The 20,157-nt window shown below is 49.7% G+C and overlaps 1 protein-coding gene across 2 annotated transcripts; it reads right to left on the minus strand.

Annotated features, from left to right (window-relative positions):
* Positions 1-691: 691 nt before the first annotated feature.
* LOC122369234 lies at positions 692-19,197 on the minus strand. 2 transcript variants are annotated; one of them, XM_043343806.1, is made up of 6 exons: positions 18,944-19,197; positions 8,919-12,422; positions 3,245-3,387; positions 2,892-3,100; positions 2,383-2,583; positions 692-1,837 (listed from the first exon to the last, which is right to left on the minus strand). In XM_043343806.1, exons 2-6 carry the CDS (start codon positions 9,620-9,622, stop codon positions 1,574-1,576), a joined length of 1,521 nt encoding a protein of 506 aa, XP_043199741.1. In that variant the 5' UTR covers positions 9,623-12,422; positions 18,944-19,197; the 3' UTR covers positions 692-1,573. The 2 variants fall into 2 exon arrangements, with proteins under 2 accessions (XP_043199741.1, XP_043199740.1); XM_043343805.1 differs by lacking the exons at positions 692-1,837; positions 2,383-2,583; positions 2,892-3,100; positions 3,245-3,387 and having other exon boundaries at positions 9,430-12,422.
* Between the last annotated feature and the right edge of the window lie 960 nt (positions 19,198-20,157).

Raw genomic sequence — 20,157 nt, forward strand, 5'->3', positions numbered from 1 at the left:
TGATGAACTCTGGATAAAGTTTGAGATAAAATGGCAAAACATCAATGTCGGCATTCCCCGTAGATCATTTCTCCAATTTTCGGCTTTCCCCGCAGTCCGGGGCAACGCCGAAAAAGTCACTACTTTGATATTTTTAGTTTGTGCGCTTAACGGTATGCGAATTCATCAAATGCGCCTGGTATGTTTGAAAGGCAAAAGACTGGTCTCTCGAATGACGCCAACAAGAATAGCTTATGTTGTCTACCTTGCGTGCTACGGACGTCAGAAAAAAAGTATTCGGCATTCCCCCAACTTCCCCTAATTATCCATTCATATAGCTAACTTCTATTATAATGTGTGAAAGTGAGTGCAGCATTCAATTTAGGTAAGGTAAACAATGGGAGAGAAAACTATGGGAGCAAACGAAATATAGATATGTAGGCTATCGAAGCATAATCATTGAGAATCACTCAACATATTTCGGTTAGAGCTGGACGCCCGTGCCTCTAATTGCTGCGATCCAAGCGTTTCAACCCCTGCGACCTGCGTAATCGACTGTTGTTCAGATACACTGACAACAAAATAGTGTCCGTACCTATGTACATACATCGTCCATCGAGGGAATAATGTGATCCACTCTGTCTTGGCTCTTTCTCAGGTGGCCCCAAACACTGATACCTATAGAGTACATGCAATGGCATATGGCAATGGACAATTGATAACATTTATTCAGAAATGCAATTCAATTCATATTCACACAAGCACATGGTGCACGCCACGTTTACATAAACCGTTTAGACGTTCACAGTGCGATGCTTCTTTGCAACGTGCAACTTTTCCCGCGATTCAGTCTTTAACCTGTTCATAGCCTGTTTATAACAGTTTATATAACTGTTATAGTTACTAAGCACACATATTTGTTTTACAATGCATCAACTAGTTTTTCTATTTTTTTATATAATTTATACAACAACATAGATGGTTGGCAAGTGCACAGCTTTCCACACACATATTCACACGATTCATGGTTTTGTCCCTTGCACTTCACTTATTGCTACATGAGTAGGTCCAAACCGGTTGTCAAGTCACCCATAGGTTGCAGACGGTGACATGGGCATGATGTTTAGATAAAAGACGAGTAAGTAGTTGGAAAAGACTAGAAGATTTTGATCATTTGTTCACCGACCGCCGTCTAATGACACTCGGAACCTCACAGGGCCCAGTTTGTATAAATGCCTTAGAAAGGATTTGACAGTTGAAGTCGAAGTTCAGCTGCAGAAGGCGGCTATTAAATGCAAAACCTTTTCGCACGCATTTCAGTCCATCGCGCAGTGACCTTTCGATGAAACGTTTCGTCTTCTCGGATATTGCCAAGTGCCAACACCGGTATCATCAATCATGATACGTGTTACGGAAGGTACGACACTGTGAGATTGGGCCCAGGGACTTCGTGTACTACATATGTAGCGTCGCAACACGTGGAGCTCCCCTGGCTTCACGATCGGTCTGCGGCCACTATAGCCGTACACCTTAATTTAATATCGTACCCCTGCAGTGACCTCGTGTGGCTCCTCTGCCAAGGGTCTCTCCTAGCTCAGAGCTCGGTCCGTCCACTGGCCGCCGTCGGGTGCCTCTCGTAAGCTTCCAGCGACCTCGTGTAGCCGCGCTGGCGCAGCATTTCCGCCACCTGACGGACGTTCTCAGAGATGGTGCGCCGCACGGCCGGGTCGCGGAAGGCGCGCGGGTCGATCTCGGGCTGCGGCGGCGGCTTGACGTGCCGCACGCAGGCCAGCCTCTCGGGCGGCACCGTCAGCCGCAGGAACTGAAGCACCTTCTCCAGCTGAACCAGCGGCTCCGCCTGGCGACAGAAGAGTGGCACATGGCTGTCAGTGCGTGATGTCCAACTCCAGTGACATCGTAACGTGCAACATCATCTCGAACGTCTGCAGAATCATCGCCAAGACAATACATCTGGAGAAAAAGCTAAAAAGTGAAGGAGAGTAAAGATGAGAAAATCGAGGGTCAACGACCCCATGAAGAGAAAGGATTAGTGCTCGGATGACTTCGAATTCCGATAAAGATCACGATGGCACATCGGTATGAAACAAAAACCCAAAGTTTGCGAAGCTCATCCGCGGCTCCAATATAACCAAAGAGTTAATCTGTTCTAGGCTTTTCCATAGCTCCTTTGGAGTGACCCCTTCCATATCTACATGTAGTAACTGGCATCCCTGAGGTACGCAGCACCTCCAGTCCGTGCCTGCCTCACCTAGAGTTAACTAGTCCCTACCTGGCTCACTTTTAGCTCTACCAGTGCGTTCTTGACCCACCTATGTAAGTCTCCCTTAGTCTATATAACTGATTCAGCCATTGTTCATTCAACCTGCGCCTGACTAGACTTACCCGCAGCTCTTCTAAATAGACCACCAGCAGGTCCTCAGCCAGATCGACTGCCAGCTGCGTCTGGAAGTTCCACTGCTTCATCCTGAGCGTGACGAACTGTAGCCACTTGTTGCTGCTGAAGTCGGCGACGGACTCGCTCTCGCCGTCGGCACCGCGACCCTCCAGGAGGACAATGTGCGGGTCCTGCACCAGCAGTATTGTCTGGGAGGGAGGCGGGGGTGTAGCGTCAGGGTCAACAACGCTGCAACGGTACCATGACGGGATGGAGTTCCGGGTATACCTACAAGCACCGAATGTGATGTGATGGTCACATTATTATGGAGGCGGCGTCGCTGGGCTAGCTCACACGCATACATTTAAGTTGCTGTAGCTTGCAGGACACAGACACTAGACACTTCTTCTCGTACCTACGCAATACGCATGCAGATTTTCAACTGCATAAGTGTTTGGTCGGTCTAATCACGAACAAAACACTTTTTCAGGACAAGCAAAAGTGCTGACGGACTAACCTTTCCTTTCATTCCTCTGTCGTCCGCTGCCTTTCCTCGACGCTTTCCCCCCGACTGTCCTCCCTGTTGTCCTCCTATGATCCCCATGGATGGAGGCATTCCAGGAGGACGGCCATTCTCCGGACCGACCCCGCTCAAGTGCGGCCCTCGTCCGCTCTCCTGAAGAACCGTACTTCCATCCAGGTCACGCACAAGCTGACCGTAGAAGCCTAAAAGCAAACCAAAGAAGAGGCATTTCGCAAACCTTACAGTAAACGTGTGGAATACACTACACCCTGGGAATGCCAAAGCATCAATCGCATAGGCATTGACAATGGCGCAATCTTAACCTGTTGTAAAGCAGTAAAACGTACCCCGGTTATGCAGGCCAGTGTCGACAGTAGCACCGGCCGTGAAGATACCTGTGGCGCCCTCTACCACATGTCTGAAATAGGTGGCGCCACTGCCGGGGAGACTGACCAGCGCCGCGGGCGGTAGCTGGCCAGCGCGGGCAAATCTGCGGCAGAAGGACAGCGCACGCTGTTAGTTTGAGAATAAAGCTAAAGGTAATGGAAGCGCAATGGATCATCGACAAATAATCGGCGCCCCTTCTATCAGTTATTCCGAATAATTACTGACACACAAGAAGATATCCAGATTTATTTGTTTATTACTTTATTTACAGTGGTCACCAAAGAGAAATTCTCCCATAACAGGTGTAGTCAGGGAAATGAAGTGGATAAGACGTACACACTTAACCCTCGCCGGCACAGGGGGGAGGGGGGGGGGGGTGATGCAAATTGTAACCCCCTAAGGTTTTTCGCAAATAGGTCGCGTAAAAAGCGGCCGATCGCGACGAAACATTCAGTACCCTCGCATTGATCAATTTTACACCTACTCTGAAAATTTCATGACCCTGACCCAAATGACCTTTGACCTGTGACCTCTTTTCCGAGACCATGTTTGGCCGGAATCGCGATTCGGCGTATGTCGGCTCGCATTAGCCGCGCGTTTGCAAGCTTTTCGTGGTTTCAAACGTTCAAACATGTGATTTGATGTTGCTCCCATACAGAAGGGTGGGTGTCAAGGTCACCTGAAGGTCAGGTCAGGTCATTGACCTTTGGTGACCTCGGTTCACTTTTTCGATTTTTTAATGTTTCTTTTGGAGCTGAATTCGAATTTATCAACCATTAACCCGCGCCCTGCTGGGGGGTGTTTGAACACCCCCTTTGTGGTTTTTCGCGAATATCTCAAAAACGGCGGCGCGGAGCGCCGCCGTTTTTGGTACACCTTATCGTACATCAATTCTACACATGTTGTGAAAATTTCAGACCAAGGTCATTCAAGGTTAGGTCACCAGGTCACTTGAAGTGACCTCATCTCATAAAAAGTTTCAATGTCTGTCATCCAGAATTGGAGGATCAAAAGCATGCGATAACATGCTTTTGCATCCGGAAATTCCCATTGGTGGGTCGCTGAAAAAAGTTCGGCTGAACCTGTTTGTCAGTGAGTGACAGAGCTGGGCAAGTGCGTTCCTTTAGTGCGTTCCCGCGTTCTTCCGTACGTACGCACCGCCCTTTTTAGGAACGCAAGAACGCAGGAACGGAAAGTTTTTCAAAGGAACGCAAGTAAGAGGAACGCACCACCCGAAATTTTGAAGCGTTCCTGCGTTCTTGCGGAACCACCCGAAAAATTATATTGCTGCCAATGACCTCTGTGTCAAATGTTTGAATCTCGAGTACGTGTGTTTGCCGGTAGAGGCGCCACTTGTCAGTCGAATCGAGGAAGGCTTGCTTAGATTTAGTGGTAATGTTTACTATTCGATTCGGTTTCAGGCATTAAAGATTTTTAGTGGTGATGTTTACTATTCGATTCAGTTTCAGGCATTAACCCTCGCCCGCACATGCCATTTTCCCATCCTAGAACGCACATGGGGGGGGTGGTTGCCACCCCCCCCCCGCGCCATTTCGTTCCTGTTGGAGATAGAGCTTAGCGGTAAAGACCAAAAAGATTCTTTGGGAAGAGACGAATCCAATGATACCCAGTTTTACCTTCTCAGGTCAGTCATTGACCTTCCAGGTCAGGTCAAACTAAAAAATGTTGCTGTTTTGGGTCACCGTTGGATATCAAGTGCGCTGCTTATCATATACCGATCACGATGCTGTTTTCTGGTGCCAAGCCAGCTAGAACCTCTTTCTCACACTACCCGACCAGGTTTTTGCTGCTGAGGTCATTTCAGGTCAAGTTAGGTCAAGGTCAATTATATGTGTTTGGATGTCTGTGTGTGTCTGTGTGTATACTGATGTGTGCACCGATTGTTTATGTGTCCATATTACATGAAATCATGATCTGAGAAGCTTTTACCAAAAATGCAGTCAAAAAAACTTCACAAAAAGTAAATTCCGCTTGCCTAAAACGCAATTATCTTAGATGACCTAGGTTGACCTTGACCTTGACCTTGACATCTGTACATCGTCGAACAACATGTTCCATGATGGGTGGGAGGTAAGACTGGTAAAAAAGGCCGAAATCAAGGTGTCAAAAGCTCACAAGGCCCATAGCCAACGCAAGATGTCGAGAATTGGCCATTTGGGTCATGACATGACCTGAAAAACAAGGTCATATCTCCGAAACTAAAGGTCCCAGAAACTTGAAATTTTCAGTGGACATCCAGAAAGGATAGAGGAGCAGCTATACGAAAAATCAGCCTTCTAGCTCTAAAAATGTTGAGTGCAGAGCAGAAAGACTACCTGGGGGGGTGGCAACCCCCCCCCCCATGTGCGGGCGAGGGTTAAATGTGTAGAGTAAATATGATAACTTTTACTAAGATACATCTTTTAACTAAACTATTGTTTTTAAGCAGGTCGTATTTTTGTTGAAAACCCTACGGATGATATTGGTAAAACGTATTTCAGATATTCGATTCGGAAAAGAGATGTCGAGTTGCTTTTCGGCCCCACGTCGCCATTCTGGGTATTCTGTGATCGATTCGCCCCGTGTTTGGTTGGGCCCGCGCCGCGTGGTTCGGCGGTATTTTTGAGGGAGGAACGCAGGAACGCAGGAACGCTAACGCACCGAACGAAAAAAAAAATTGAGGAACGCTATTCCAGGAACGCACTAACCGCGGCCGGAGGAACGCAGGAACGCTAACGCACTACCGAAAATCGAGGAACGCGCCCAGCTCTGGTGAGTGAGTGAGTATGTGAGTGAGTTTGTCCAAGCTTTTTTGGACCTGGAGTCAAAATGGGTGGGTGGACCGATCGGGACGAAAGTGGGACCGTTTGATTCGTCTCCGGCGAGGTAAACTTTTGGTGCTGGCCTCGGTTCGCTCGGTGCTTCGTGGCACATGCTATTCCGCTTCAAAGTTTCGGTGACACGAAATTTTTTGTCAAAGCTACAGGTCAACCCGAGGTCACGGGCAAAGCCATACTGGCGGGACACATCGGTAACACCTTGAACCAGTTTCCAGGGGGGTCACCGTCTGCGAGGGGTGCAGGCTGCACGTGCTGGGGTCGGAAAACCGTTTTGACGTGAGGTCCTCTGGCTCAAAGAAATTTTAAGCTATCAACCTCAAAATCGGTTCAATGGTAGTCCCAGGCAAGGCCTCCAAAATAATGCACATTTCATTGGGCTATGGATCCCCCAATTCTGGCCCAAGGCAACGCACGAGCGCTGCCAGCATCTAGTAGCTACACCGAGTGACCGATCGCTTTGAAACTTTAAGCGATTGCTAAGAGCAATAGCATGTACAAAATGTATATCTCAGAATTTTGATATCGATGACCTAAGGTCAGGTCAATTTTGCGACCTTCCCATTATAAGTCAATGGGAGAAAATTGAAATGCGCCTCTTTTGGACGAAAGACATTATAAACACTCCCAAACACTGAATTACAAGTGGTTTAGACACACTGAACATGAAAATGGTGTCCGTGACCCTTGTTTATGCCCTGAGGTCATCTTAGGTCACGAATGGTATCTAACAGTTTTTCGCAAATAGCTTTTGATAGAGGCATGCTAGAGCTATGAAAACGCCTTAGATGTGTTCAGCTCGACGATACGGATCGACTGATATGCAGCATGACCCTTTCCGGTCAGGTCATGACCTTGACCTGAGGTCAAATTTTCAAGTTGACCTTTCAAGGTCAAGTTATAGTTCATTCGATGCGTCTTGACGAGAGGAACACGATGGTGGTAAAAGTAAGCTCGTGCAAGGCTTGGGTCAAAAGTTATTGCCGAAAAACTGTTTCCGAAAAAATCTGTTATTTTTGTAGTTTTTGCCCCCTGCAGGCAAAACCGTTGACGTTAGGTCAAATCTGAGAGAATTGCTCAGAAAGGGCGTTAATAGGGCTATCGAATACGCTTTTCCGCGGCGTTGTAGCTCTATTGGTTCCCGAGTTATGCGTTGGCTTCTTGGAAATTTTCGATATTCGACCTGGAAATCGGCAAAATTTTGCCTTCAATGACCTCTGGTGACCTGACCTTTGACCTGACCAAAAAATTGACTGAAGTGATATCGTCATTATTTTTGACGCTCTTTCGAACGCCGCCTTCCGCGTATCGCTACGTGGCCCAGGAGCCGAGTTACAAGGGGAGGGGTGTTCAAACACCCCCCCCCCCCAGGAGGGCGTGGAAATCCAGGACCCCCAGCCGGGCGCGGGTTAACATTCAGTACGAAGTAGTTTTGGTGCCTTCGTAACATGTTAAGAAGCTCTCAGAGGCGGATGACAGGTATTACGAATACCCGTCACGACCCCTACCGGTTGACCTGACCTGACCTGACCCTACCTGGTCTAAATGCTTAAAGACATCAATCTCTGATCAAAACTAACACGATATTCGTGATCAGCACCCCGGAAAACCCCTTAGCAGCCACACTTTACGACTTTCTAACAGGCCCCGATTTTCCCGATTTTTGGGTCATTGACCTGACCTGGAAGGTCACCTGATGACCTAGGACCTTAAAATTGAGTAGGTATCATCGGCTTTCCCTTGTGACGGGCAACACGCTCGTTTTTTCCGCGAAGCTCTAGCTCGATCAGTGGCCAAACAGCAAGGGGGGTTCAACCCCTCCCCTTATACGTTCGTTTGTGAACGGTGCATTTCATCGTACCGTTCTTACTTGCACCTTTCAGATGCTAAGCAAGCTAAGAGGCATCGGACGGGCAGCATTGGGCAACCAGCTTATAGTCATTATGCAGATAGTTAGCATGAATCCGATATGAGTTTGTCGCCTTCTCGCGAAGGTCATCCTGCGGTCGACCAGATCACGAGTGCAGTCGGTGCGCGTCTCGTCACGGGCAGCCAGTTAAGGAGTCAGTGCATAGTAAAGCGGTGCCGAAAACATCGACACACGGCGTCAAAGTGGGCATACCGGTCGCGAAGGAACACATCGGCGTCTAGAGAATGAAAGAGCGCCATGAGATAGGCAACAGCACACAGACACCGCCAGCGTGGGTTCATGTAAGCGATATGTTAACTCAAACGTAGGTACGCGATCAGAACGATTCACATTTATTTCTCGCATTACTGTTTCAGCTATTGATCATTCAATCACAGAAGTAACAAGCTAGGCTCGTCGTTGTCTGTCACGACCCCTGCCTCTCGCCCAAACGGCTTGTCAGATGAAGAAAGATGTTACATATTGGATGCCACGGGTTCGGGCCCGGGGATGAAGGAGGGGCATACACTTCTCTGTCGGTGGGGATAGAGGGTAGCAGGGAGGGGGAAAGAAAGGGTTACGTCGGCACCGACGATTGGCTGTTTTGCCCCGGGCGCGCTCCCTCCCAGTTTCTGTTAAAGCTATTATCTTTTTTGGCTCCAAAAATTTTGGAGTTATCCAGTCAAAGCTTTAAAAGAATGTGGCTGAGGCCCCAACCCAAAGCCATTGAAGCCGAAGTTTGCTTATTGTCAAATGGTGAACCTCCAAAGAAATCCTGCTAATACCTCAATTTTGTTCACTACCGCGAAGACAGCAATATTTCGACTTAAATATCGAAATCCGGGGTATCCCTAGACCCCCGGATCCGCCAGTGTTGGTACCACTCACCTTACGACGTGGTGGCGGCACGTGTCGTGGTCAGGCCAGCGCACGTGCACGGGTGCCGTGGTGTTGAAGCGCAGCCGCCTGGTACCGAGCAGCACGGCTGGCTCGGTGACGTTGGCCTCCCGCCGCGCCAGCCACTGGCCGTAGGTGAGACGCGGTCGGTGCAGCAGCTGGTCCTGTCGCAGCTGGTTGAAGGATCGCACTGTTACCGTGGCCAGCAGCACGGCCGCCATGGCCAGGCCGATCAGACGTCCGGCGGAGAGCTGCGGCCACCAGCTGCCAGGACGGGCCGGGGGCGGCCGGTGCGCCGACGTGCGACTGACCCCGTCTGCCGGCGCGCGACTCACCCCGTCTGCCTCCGAGCGGGTCCGACGAACACGGGCGGTCTTCGGTCGCCGAGTGGGAACCACCGACTCCGCGGCTGGTGGTAAAGTGGACTTCTCAGCGGCGCAGGCCTTTGAGGTTGGCCTGAGACCGGCGTCCAGCTGTGAATCTGACTGATCGTTCCCCACCATCGCTGACCTTCCATGTTGCGCTTCAGCAGGCGCGGCCTCTGATTCCGGCTCCGAGTCGGTCGCCGATCCTGACTCTGTCTCCGTCTCAGTCGCTGTTTCTTCTTCAGTGTTGGGATGAAGACGACGCCGGCGTGACTCGGGGCTTTCTCTTACCCGCCGAAGCAGAGTGCTTACCGCCAGCAGTTTAAGCATCGCGCCGCCGAACAAATGCAGACACTGGTCTCAATTCTGATCTTCTGCAGCTCTCTCTCTCGCCAATCCTGCCCCACAGTCACGTCTTTATTCAAACAATCACTCGTCCCCGCTCTAACCGATAACTGACTAGAAGCCCAACGTCGCTGCGAAATCTTAAACAGCAGCTTTGAGCGTATGCTTATAACCTATGGGACAGATGACCATTCACCAGTCAGCTGCATATGCTATGAAGCAAACAGCCCAGCCGCACGGGGCATTGCAGGAATGAATGGCTACCCCGAGTTTGCTGCTGCTGCACGCTGGCCTCGTTGCTCGATGGATACCGTTCACCCACTGCCGGTAAGTAATTCCACCCACACACACTCGTCGTGGCGCGATCGGTCTGCGTCGGGAGCGGCGGACTGGGCGTCACGGCCGTCGGTGACCACACACCTCAGTCGGCACCGACGGGGCGTGCATCAGCCGGTAGCCAGGGGGCCCATCGATCCGTTCCACCGACACGTCACTCAGTTGTGGTGGTGGGTGCAAGAGTACCCAGCAACGTAACTTAGTGTGTGGCGTTACACGCACACGCTGAGGTCACGCATATGTGACGCGACTTAAAGGCATCACGCAGATGGTGGTTCACTTTCAGTCACCTGTCACCTTTTTGTCAGGTCATTACTTTTGGGACACCATAGGGGTCTGTAACCATCCCCGCATGCGTTCGGCCAGCAAGCTAGACTTCTTCGTCCCGCGCAGACTGATAAGCCTCAGACATAACATATCCAATGAATATTCGAATTTCCGACGGTCACGGATGCTTCAACCAGACCCTCCGCACCTCTAACAAAATTTCCATAGGGTGTAAGAATTCAATTGGTGCCTCACATGCTAAAGCTGCCATAACACATATTTCTGACTTATGATAAACTTCTACACACTAGTGCACACATTGTAAACCATGTGCATCACTGTCAACTTTGAATGTGTCCCTTTTGAGTTATTATCTTTCCGTCTTCCTCTCCTCTGCGTCTATGCACCAGTGTTTCATCCTCTTCCACAACAGAAAAGAGCTCCTCATTTTCCGGCGGATTCTGCCGGTCGGGCTTGCAGAGGCCCGTGATGTCAGGGCCGCCAGCGGGGGCAGCGGCGGCTGCGAGCAGGTGCCGCACCAGCTCTGCGCTGTCATCTACCCTGAACAGCCGCCCCCTGGAGACGTCTGCCAGCAGCGGGTCCAACACCGTGTCCCCCACGGCCACGGCGAACACGCGCCTGTAGTTGCACGCCAGCGGACTGCCGCGCACGTACTGAAGCAGGCTGAGGAACAGCCGCTGCTGAACGCCGCCAACCACTCCATTCGTGGCGCCATCAGCGAGTTCCAAGGTTCTTTCCTGTGCGTCCTTTTCTTCGCCCTCACCACTGTCATGGCCGTTTACAGCGCTACGAATGCCCTCATCATCACCGCCTTCTTCTCCTTCTCCTCCGACGAAGACGATCATTGCGCCCTGCAGTGGCGGCCGTCCTAGCGCGTCTGCGAGGCTCGGATGTCGCTGGAAAAGACACATCACCGCACGGTCCTGCAGCGAGAGCGTGTCCACACCGAACGTCTGCAGCTTCAGGCGGAGGTGGCGCACCGCACGGCCAACGGCAGCCTGCGCTGGAGCCGCCAACAGCACGGTCACCGGTCGAGAGACGCTGTTCTGACACTGCAGGAGCGGGGCGGTGACTTCGGTCTGCTGGACAGTCTGCCGTCCGCGGAACCTCTTCAACACGACTGCGATGGCGGCGACAGCGGCGATGGCGACGGCGACACCCAGGAATATGCAGCTGATGGCAACGGGCCCAACGCTCACCGGCTTCACTTGAGTGACTTCCTGAGGAGCCACCACCGGAAGCTGGACGAACCAGGCGCGGGTGGGGCAGCTGCGCAGGTGGGAGGCGCACAGTGCGTCGTTGTCGGGTGACACACTGATCCGGTACCGATCGCCGGGTGTCAGAGACCCGTTCCTGCCGCAGAAAAGCTCCGCCGACCGCTGAGGAAACGGCACGGTTCGGCACTGCCTGCAGCCTTGGCCTGTGCAGTTGACCTTCCTCAAACACACCCGCAGCCAGGGGAACGCCACATTCAGGATTGTGGAGGGGTCGAACTGATCGACCACCAGAACACTCAAACACAGTGCCCTGCCGCGGGCAGTGGTACAACCGTCGTCATCATCGCAGTCGTCCTCGTCGTCATTATCCTTGTCGCTTTCCTTCTCGCCTTCGAGGCCTACGACGAACTGATCGGACTTGGTGACGTTCCACGAAGCGACCCGGAGGCCATCCACCCACAGCGGCGCCGGCTGCATGCAGTCGAAACTGTCCCCCAGCACGCCGTACCACCCAGCGTACTGAACGACCTCCAGCCGCGACGTGCTCAGGTTCAGCGCCGACACGGCGCGCCAGCGGCGCCAGTGCAACTCGCCTTCGAGCTTCTCGCAAGGCGTGGACATGGTGTCGCAGACGTCGATAACGAGTCTGGGCGAAGCGCAGCGGCAGCCGGCGCCGGCGGGCAGCACTCGGAGCACCTGACCGCCTCCCTCCGAAGACGGGCCGACCAGCTCCAGCTGCGGCTGGCACGACTGGGGCGCGCCAGTGGCCGGTGACGCAGACAGCGCAGCGGGTGTCGCCGGTACCGCGGCGCAGGTCACTGCCATCACTGCCAGTGTCTCCCACACTGTGCTGGGTGGCGGAGAGCTGAGAGCGACCATCCCAGACTGGTCAGCTGGTAGACGACATGGTGAACAATGCTGGAGTCAGCCGACGGCAGCCGACCCTGTGGACAGTAAATCGTATGAATGTCGCAAACCACATTCTGCATACGATGTCTTTGGGCACTACCACAGCTTCCCCAAACAGTCAAACAGTACAAAAAATGAGGAAATGCCAAGGCTTCAATAAGCCTCTTTTTCATAGTTACTGTCAGCTTTTCAGTTACGGGAGCTTTGTCAGTATTTCAGTTACGGGAGGCCCATTGCGCGGCGGTGAGCCTCCTGGCCACCTTCCGCGCGGTGGGGGGGGGGGGGGGGACATTTTTTGTCCCCCCCCCGTATCTCCGAAACTACTGAACGGATTCCTAAAATTCAAACGGCGTTCGATAGCCCTGTCAAATTTATCGAAGAAAACCAAATTTCATTGACCTCGGGGTCACCGATGATGTCACAGGTCAGGTCAAAGATAAAATGTTTCACCATTCAGTATTCACGATTCTTCTAGGGAATGCGCTATAACACCGAGGAAAACGCATTTTGTCGAAAATCAGCAGAAGGGCGTCAGTTGCGTAGTGCATATGTTGCTATTAGAGGTCACTGACAATACCAGGTCAGGTCACAGGTCAGGTCACCAAGGGTCAGCATATGAAAACAGCTTTACTAAGGTTGTGCGATGCAAGTTTATGGCCAATTTTTTATTTCCAACTCAATGGTTATAAGACCATCAGGTACGGTTTAGGTCACTTTCTGGTATAGGTCCGGCACAGGGGAGCACTGCCGCTTCAACCCTATTGGCCGTAGTGTCTAACGGTGGCGGCCATATTGCGCAGACCAGGAACCGGCTGCCGCCTGTGTTGAGGAATAGGGAATTCGGGACCTCGATTTACGTTTGCGGCCGCCGCATCCGTTACGTTCAAGTTACGAAGATACGGAACCCGGCATCTTACGCAGAATTGAGTGGGGAACACGACCGTATCTTCAGAATTCCTCAAATTCACTCGCCGGACCTACATTTGCCCCGGCGGAGGGGGTTGATTGAACCCACCTCGCTAATGCGCCGCTAATTAAACTAGAATTAAGCGGTAAAGTGGTCGTATGCGGCAAAGTATAATGCAAAATGACTGGTAGGAAGCCACTGTAAAGGTCTCAGGTCAACCGGTGACCTCTGAGGTCAGGTCAAGTGATCTAAGGCACGGGTTCGGTTTTTTGGTTAATAACTTCGCCAAAAATGGCCGTAGAGCCGCGATTTTGGCACCATCGTGTTCAGCTAGCTCAGGCGCATCGAGTGATATACTTTTTGTTCGGGTCAGGTCAACTTAGGGTGTTGACCTCAGGTCAAGGTCAGGTCAGCACCCCAGGTCACGAAGTTGGTCGAAAGAGGTCATGTCGCATATCATTCGATTCGGCAGGTCTTCCTGAGTCCATTGGTGGCTTTCCCGACTCGCTAGCTCAATTTGATCGGGAGTTATTGAAGAAAAATTGTGACACTTGTGACGTCACAAATGACGTCACGCAAGGGCAACAATGCAAATATGAAGCATAGAACCTTGCAAGCAGTGCATGAAATCATGATTCTATATGCTTGAGATAGTTTCAGACATGGGTGGAGCTTTTCCAGGAAAGTTGGTGGGGCAAAAAGTTGTCAAACCAACAATGTCCGATTGTTAAGTTAGATAAAACTCAACAATGAATCAATTCTTTTCATTACAGAGATAATATTTTGCATTACACAGACATTTCAAAGCTCCTCAATGCGAAAAACATAGGTTTGTTAAGCAGTAAAGTCCTGCAAATGGGCTTAAGTTGGTGGGGCAAAACGCTTATTGGTGGGGCAAAATGGCAAGTTGGTGGGGCAGGCGCCCCACCAAGTGAATAGGAAGCTCCACCCTTGGTTTCAGATCATTCTCGGCGCAAATATAGCAATTTTCATATTTCCCCATTGACTTATAAGGGTTTAACGTATTAGTTCCTTGTATCTGAGGATTTTTTAGGATTCCATCTTGTTCTCCACTCAATTCTGCGTAAGATGCCGGGTTCCGTGTCCATATACCTAGCTTGAACGTAACGCATGCAGCGACCGCAAACGTAAATCGAGGTCCCGAATTCCCTATTCCCCAACACAGGCGGCGGCCGCTTCCTGGTCTGCGCAACATGGCGGCACCGTTGGACACCATCTGGCGGCCGATGCGCATTCCACATTATAGAGTTCAGTGAGGTCCGGTCAAGGTCAGTAAAAAAAGGACAAATTTCAAAGTTGATAGTTTTGCATAAAATGGGTAATGATTCGATGCAACTCGTCACGAGAAGTTTAATGGTGGTCTTTGTTTTGCGCTACGAGGTCTGAAATTGCTAAAAATTGAGTTTTAAAATTTAACGCCATCAATTTTGAACAGTGTTTTCACTATAACTTTGTCAAAAAAAAAAGAAGTATCGATCTCAAATTTGGTATGTGGATAGAAGGTGGTAAGGACTTATCACATATATTCCGGGTTTTTTCGAAATTCAAAAAATCTTTTGGATTTTTTCGGCTATTATATTAAAAAAAACTATTTTTTATTTTTAGGGGTCAAAACCCAAAAATTTCAAAATTCGAGATAGCAGTTTTGTAACCCTGTTATTTCTGCACCTTTCATGTTGAAATATTTTTCTGTATCTCCAATGCAAAGCGCGGGAAGAGCCTGACAGCTCTTCCCGCGAAACCTTTTTTTGTCGAAAATGGCAGAAATGACGTCACTCCGACGTCATTAGCGGCCACCCTACCACAGCCCTGGAACATTTTTTGGTCACAATGTGCAATAGCTATTCACGGGAAGGTACTGAAAGTTTGGTGACGATCGGCGCAGCGGTTCTGGAGATATATCGAAAAAACTAAAGGGGGGAGGGGGCAAAAAATCCCCCCCCCCCCCACCGCCTGGAAGGTTAAGGAAGCAGCCTGTCCGTTATCAAGAGATTCTGAGAGATACATCACAGCGTCGAGCATTGCCGTCTCATGACACGTTCATAATAGCCGTTTTCACGACGGCCATCTGGTACACATTTGGTGCACATCTGGTACAGATTAGGTGCAGATTTGGTCAAATCAGGTTCAGTGTGTTTCTTAGCAGCTATCAGCTAGGGTTGCACTAACTGCTTATATGCCTGCTTTGTCATATTATCAGAGAGCATCATCGATTAAAACACTGAAATAAATTCATAAAATGAAGATATTTGCTGTAAAAGAAATTAGGTGTAGATTTGATCAAATCAGGTGCATTCGCCGGATAGCGCGTCGTGAAAACGGCTAATTTCATCGCAATCGGCACAACATCAGAACAGTTTGCGCAAAAGGAATTTATCACCGGTGCCATTTTATTCGAGGACTATACAGTGGAAATGCGGGGACGGTAAACCAATATGGGAGCCAAAGCATCCTCCAGCGATTATTCAGTTCGCTGCAGTATTTAGCGTGTCAGCACCTTCAACCAGCAGTTGTTTCAGCACGATTGGCTTTGCGCAGATCGCCCCTGCTGTGTCACCCGGGATTACACGGAAGATTGGGCGATTTTCAAGACTACCGCCACCTCATGACCTTCGCAGTCACCCGACTTTACACCCCTGGATTTATTTCTGTGGGGGCACAAACCGACGGTTATCTTCGAGGACGACTAACATAGCTTGGTAGAGCTCAAAGATGAGCTGTCCGAGCAAACATAAGCGGTATCTCGCCGGAGACATGCTGAAAGTCGGAGGAAGTCTAGCGCCGGCTATAAGGCAGACATGTGCATGGATCCGAGAAAATGGATCTGAGATCTGATCCCACGGATCCTGATCTCGGATCCGTCGGGATCATAGATCCAGCTCTTTAATTTATCGAGAGATCCGTAGGGATCATAGATCCGAGTCTAGTATTTTTGCTTGAGATCCAGTGAGATCATAGATCCTCATTTATTTTTGGTCAACATAGAAATCCCAAAAAAATCACTCGTTGCAACTCACAAACGTTCTTATTTAGTGATTTTAGGTGATAACACGTCATAATCCATATTTTCATGGCACTTATTGACATAGAAGCACTTGGAAACCTGGTGTCAAATGTTGTGCATGGTGGGATCCACTCAGATCATAGATCCACGTTCTTGGTTTATCGTCAGATCCTGTGAGATCATAGATCCAGGATAAATTTTTCACGCCGGATTCGGTGGGATCATAGATCCGAACCTGCAATTTGCCTCGATATCCACTGAGATCATAGATCCATCACTCGGATCCATGCACATGTCTGCTATAAGGCGCGTGGCCCGAAACGGGAGTCATGTAGCAAGGCAGTATACGTTGCAACTTTGAAATCAGAATTCGAAAATAGTAACGCCTGTGCCGTCTGAAGCCACTTTAACCCGCGCCCCAGTGGCGGTCTCAACCAACTTCGCCCTAGTGGGGGGGGGGGGGCATATATTTACCACCCACCTCTAACTCAAAAACTAAGAGGGTTAGAAAGACGCAGTAAAAAGCAGTCGATAGCTCTCAATGCGTACGTTTGAAAGTGTTTCAGTCATTTTTCACCTTAGAGCAATATTGGGGTCACCAGAGGTCATCAAAGGTCAAAATTTGTCAATTGTCATTATATTTTTCAGAAAACATGCCGCTATCTCAGGAACTATGGTAGCTAGAAAAACGCATGAAAGAGCAATCGATAGCTTTTGAACTCTTCTTTTGAAAAGATCATATCAATATTGACCTCAGGTCAACGGTTTAGCCTCCAGAGGGCAAAAGCTCCAAAAATAGCTGTTTTTTACGAAAAGTGTTTTTCGACAATAACTTTCGACTACAAAAAGCCACGACATTTCTATTGCCAGAATCGTGTTCCCCTCGCCGAGACGCGTCGAATGAACTATAATTGGACCTTGAAAGGTCAACTTGAAAATTTGACCTCAGGTCAAGGTCATGACCTGACCGGAAAAGGTCATGTTGCATATCAGTCGATGCGTCTCAACAAGACAAACACAATGAGACCATGCCTAGCGTTCTATCTCTTTCCAATCGCGAGTTATTGGCAAAAACTGTTTGTAGCCTCAAATGACCTCGGATGACCTTTCTAGAGGCTATCAGTAAAAATGACACCTTGGTCATCACGAGTGGACTAAATCATTGTGATTCTGAAATATTTGGACTGTTCCTATGCGTACACACGGATCTAGAGGCATTTTCGTTTTTCTCCATTGACTTGTAATGGAAAGGTCACGCAACCTACCTGACCTTAGGTCACGGATATAAAAAATCCGAGATATACAAATTGTAGGCGTCTATAACAGCATGCAATCCACCAAGTTTGAAACCTTTCTGACAAACACTGCAGGCTGGACATCATTGCAAACTTTTTTAGGCTTGGTCAGTTAGCTTGACCTGGTGACCTGACCTGACATGACCTGGGGTCAAAAATTTCACACATTGTCCAAAATTGATGTACCAAAAGCTACTCCAAGCGGCGCGGCGCTACCCGCCGCGGTTTTTTATTCACACGCAAAAAACGCGACAGGGTGGTAACATATGCCCCCCCCCCCCCCCCCCACTGGGGCGAAGGTTAAAGGGACAATCCCACCTTTAACATGGGGTTTGAGTTGAGACAGCCAAGTTTGCGGCGAGGTTCAGAAACCACTATCTATCTAGGTTGCAACCCCCGCGGCCTTTCGGTGTTGAAGAAATTCGTTCCCTTCATTTGAAAATGGGCCTTGCGCAAGGCCCTATCTTCAACATGGAGCGACCGTTAGTGTGACGTCACCTCGTTTAGTCATTCTGATTTAAATGGGTTTGTTCGTTGAAAAATCGCTTAAAACTTTGTCTGAACTTTGTTGTGGTGCCTACAGAGTAAAAAGAATCAGCTTTATGACAGTAATGTGGCCTGGGGAAGGAGGTAATTTTGGGCTGTGACGTCACATATTTGAAAGTTTGTGTTTGGAATATGGGAAGCCTAAGATGTTTAATGAAAAATAAATGCCAGAGCCGTGTTCCTGGTCATCCAATCTAAAAAGTCGGGCACAATTTAACTGGTTTTAACAACATTTTAGAAGGTGGGATAGTTCCTTTAAGCTAGTTACGGCAAACTTCAGGTCACGGTCAGGCCAAAAGGTCAAATTTTGAAGCTGAAACTTTCAACAAAGAAGGTGCATATCAGATGCTTTTTGAACCTGCAGATATATACGATGATCCTCATTGTTTCCTGGGTACAATGTTTAGAACGCACTAAAAAATGCATTATAATTACAGCACTACTTATCACAGGATCCCTCCGAAAATGAGTCACTACACAACTTGCGACACATCGCAGCTGTGACCACGCTTGCGACGCACTGGGTCCCTCCGGCCAGAAAGCGGCCGTATCGCATGACTGGAGGGGGAGTGGGGGGGGGAGGGTTAACAGCAATTTATGCATAAGTTACTGCTTGTTACTGATGCTAACGCCATGAGGCTTAACAGCCTAGTTAGAGGTATGCGCGAAAACACACCCGTCGCCTAAAACGCCACAATTTACACTGTACGAGTTATACGTCCTGTACGAGTTATAGTTATACTCGTAACTAGTTATACGTCCAAATAAATTACACCCACTTACCTTCAATATACGTCGCCCCTTTGTTTGGAGTTCAGCTCTGTGACGCACATGTGTTTCGTGTCGATCTGGCTGTTCGGTCGGCTGCTGCTCTGGTTGCTGCGTCTGGTCACTGCCGACGGGTGTCTGTCCAGTGTTAACTGAACGGAGGACTGCGCGTCACTGGCGGGCGGCTGCCCGGCGGCCGGCGGCGGCGCGGGGCCCTCCAGTCCGCGCCGCCGCTGCCACCCGAACGCTGTGTATGGCTTGAGCGTCCCCGTCGGCAGCGGGGTGCCGGGTGCCTCCTCACCAGCAGATACTACATATGCAGATTGCGACATGCACCGTCACCGCCGGCCGGTGACATGGTGCGTTCGGATGCGGGCCATGCGGCAGGCGACTGTGCAATTCACTTGCTGCACTGAAAACAAATTGATCCGGCGACAGCGGGTAAAACCTGCATTTGAAGGATACCCCTATCCACCACCATTTTTGACCACTCTGGAGCGGATACGAAATATACGTGCCTCGCGGATACTGTTTATCCGTTGACAGCGGGTTAATCCGTATAGATTACCCGATCAAGGAGGGTTACTCGAATCTAAATATCCGCTACTGCCGGGTACCTCGATCCGTTGACGCGGAGTAAAATCCGCATCTGAAGGGTACCCCTATCCACCACCATTTTTGACCACCATACACCGGGTATCAAATATACGCCACTGACTGATACTTATTACCCGTTTACTGCAGGTTAATTGGTGCAATCTATAATTTTCGTTAACTTTGAGCATCCAATTCCCCCTTCCCATGCATTCGGTTGCTGTCACATTCGTAAGCACTTAAATATGGTCTTATCACGCGCACTGCAGGGGGGGTTGTTTTCAACCCCCCCCCCCCTGTGGTTTTTCGCAAATCGCGAGAAAACGGCGGCGCGTAGCGCCGCCAAATTTTGCATACCTGTTCTCCCAACTTTTGCACACCTTGAGTAAAAATTTTGACCCCAGGTGAGGGTGACCTATGGTCAGGTCACCAGGTCAGGTCAAGTGACCCTACCTCGAAACGTAAATTTCGAAGTTTGCAATCCCACCAAGCCCACAGTTGTTGAGATATGATCTTGAAACCCACAGGAAATAGTAAAGTCATCACGAGCTACAACTTGTATATCTCGGAATTTTTATATCGATGACCTAAGGTCAGGTCATTTTTGCGACCGGCCCATTATAAGTCAATGGGAG

Source organism: Amphibalanus amphitrite, unplaced genomic scaffold (genome assembly GCF_019059575.1).
Source record: "Amphibalanus amphitrite isolate SeventyFive unplaced genomic scaffold, NRLGWU_Aamphi_draft 001018F_arrow, whole genome shotgun sequence".
In the NCBI taxonomy this organism is placed as follows: Eukaryota; Metazoa; Arthropoda; class Thecostraca; order Balanomorpha; family Balanidae; genus Amphibalanus; species Amphibalanus amphitrite.

Bases quoted from the DNA above. Each gene is read 5' to 3' on its own strand.
- LOC122369234 (XM_043343805.1), bottom strand. From the start codon at position 12,357: ATGGTCGCTCTCAGCTCTCCGCCACCCAGCACAGTGTGGGAGACACTG.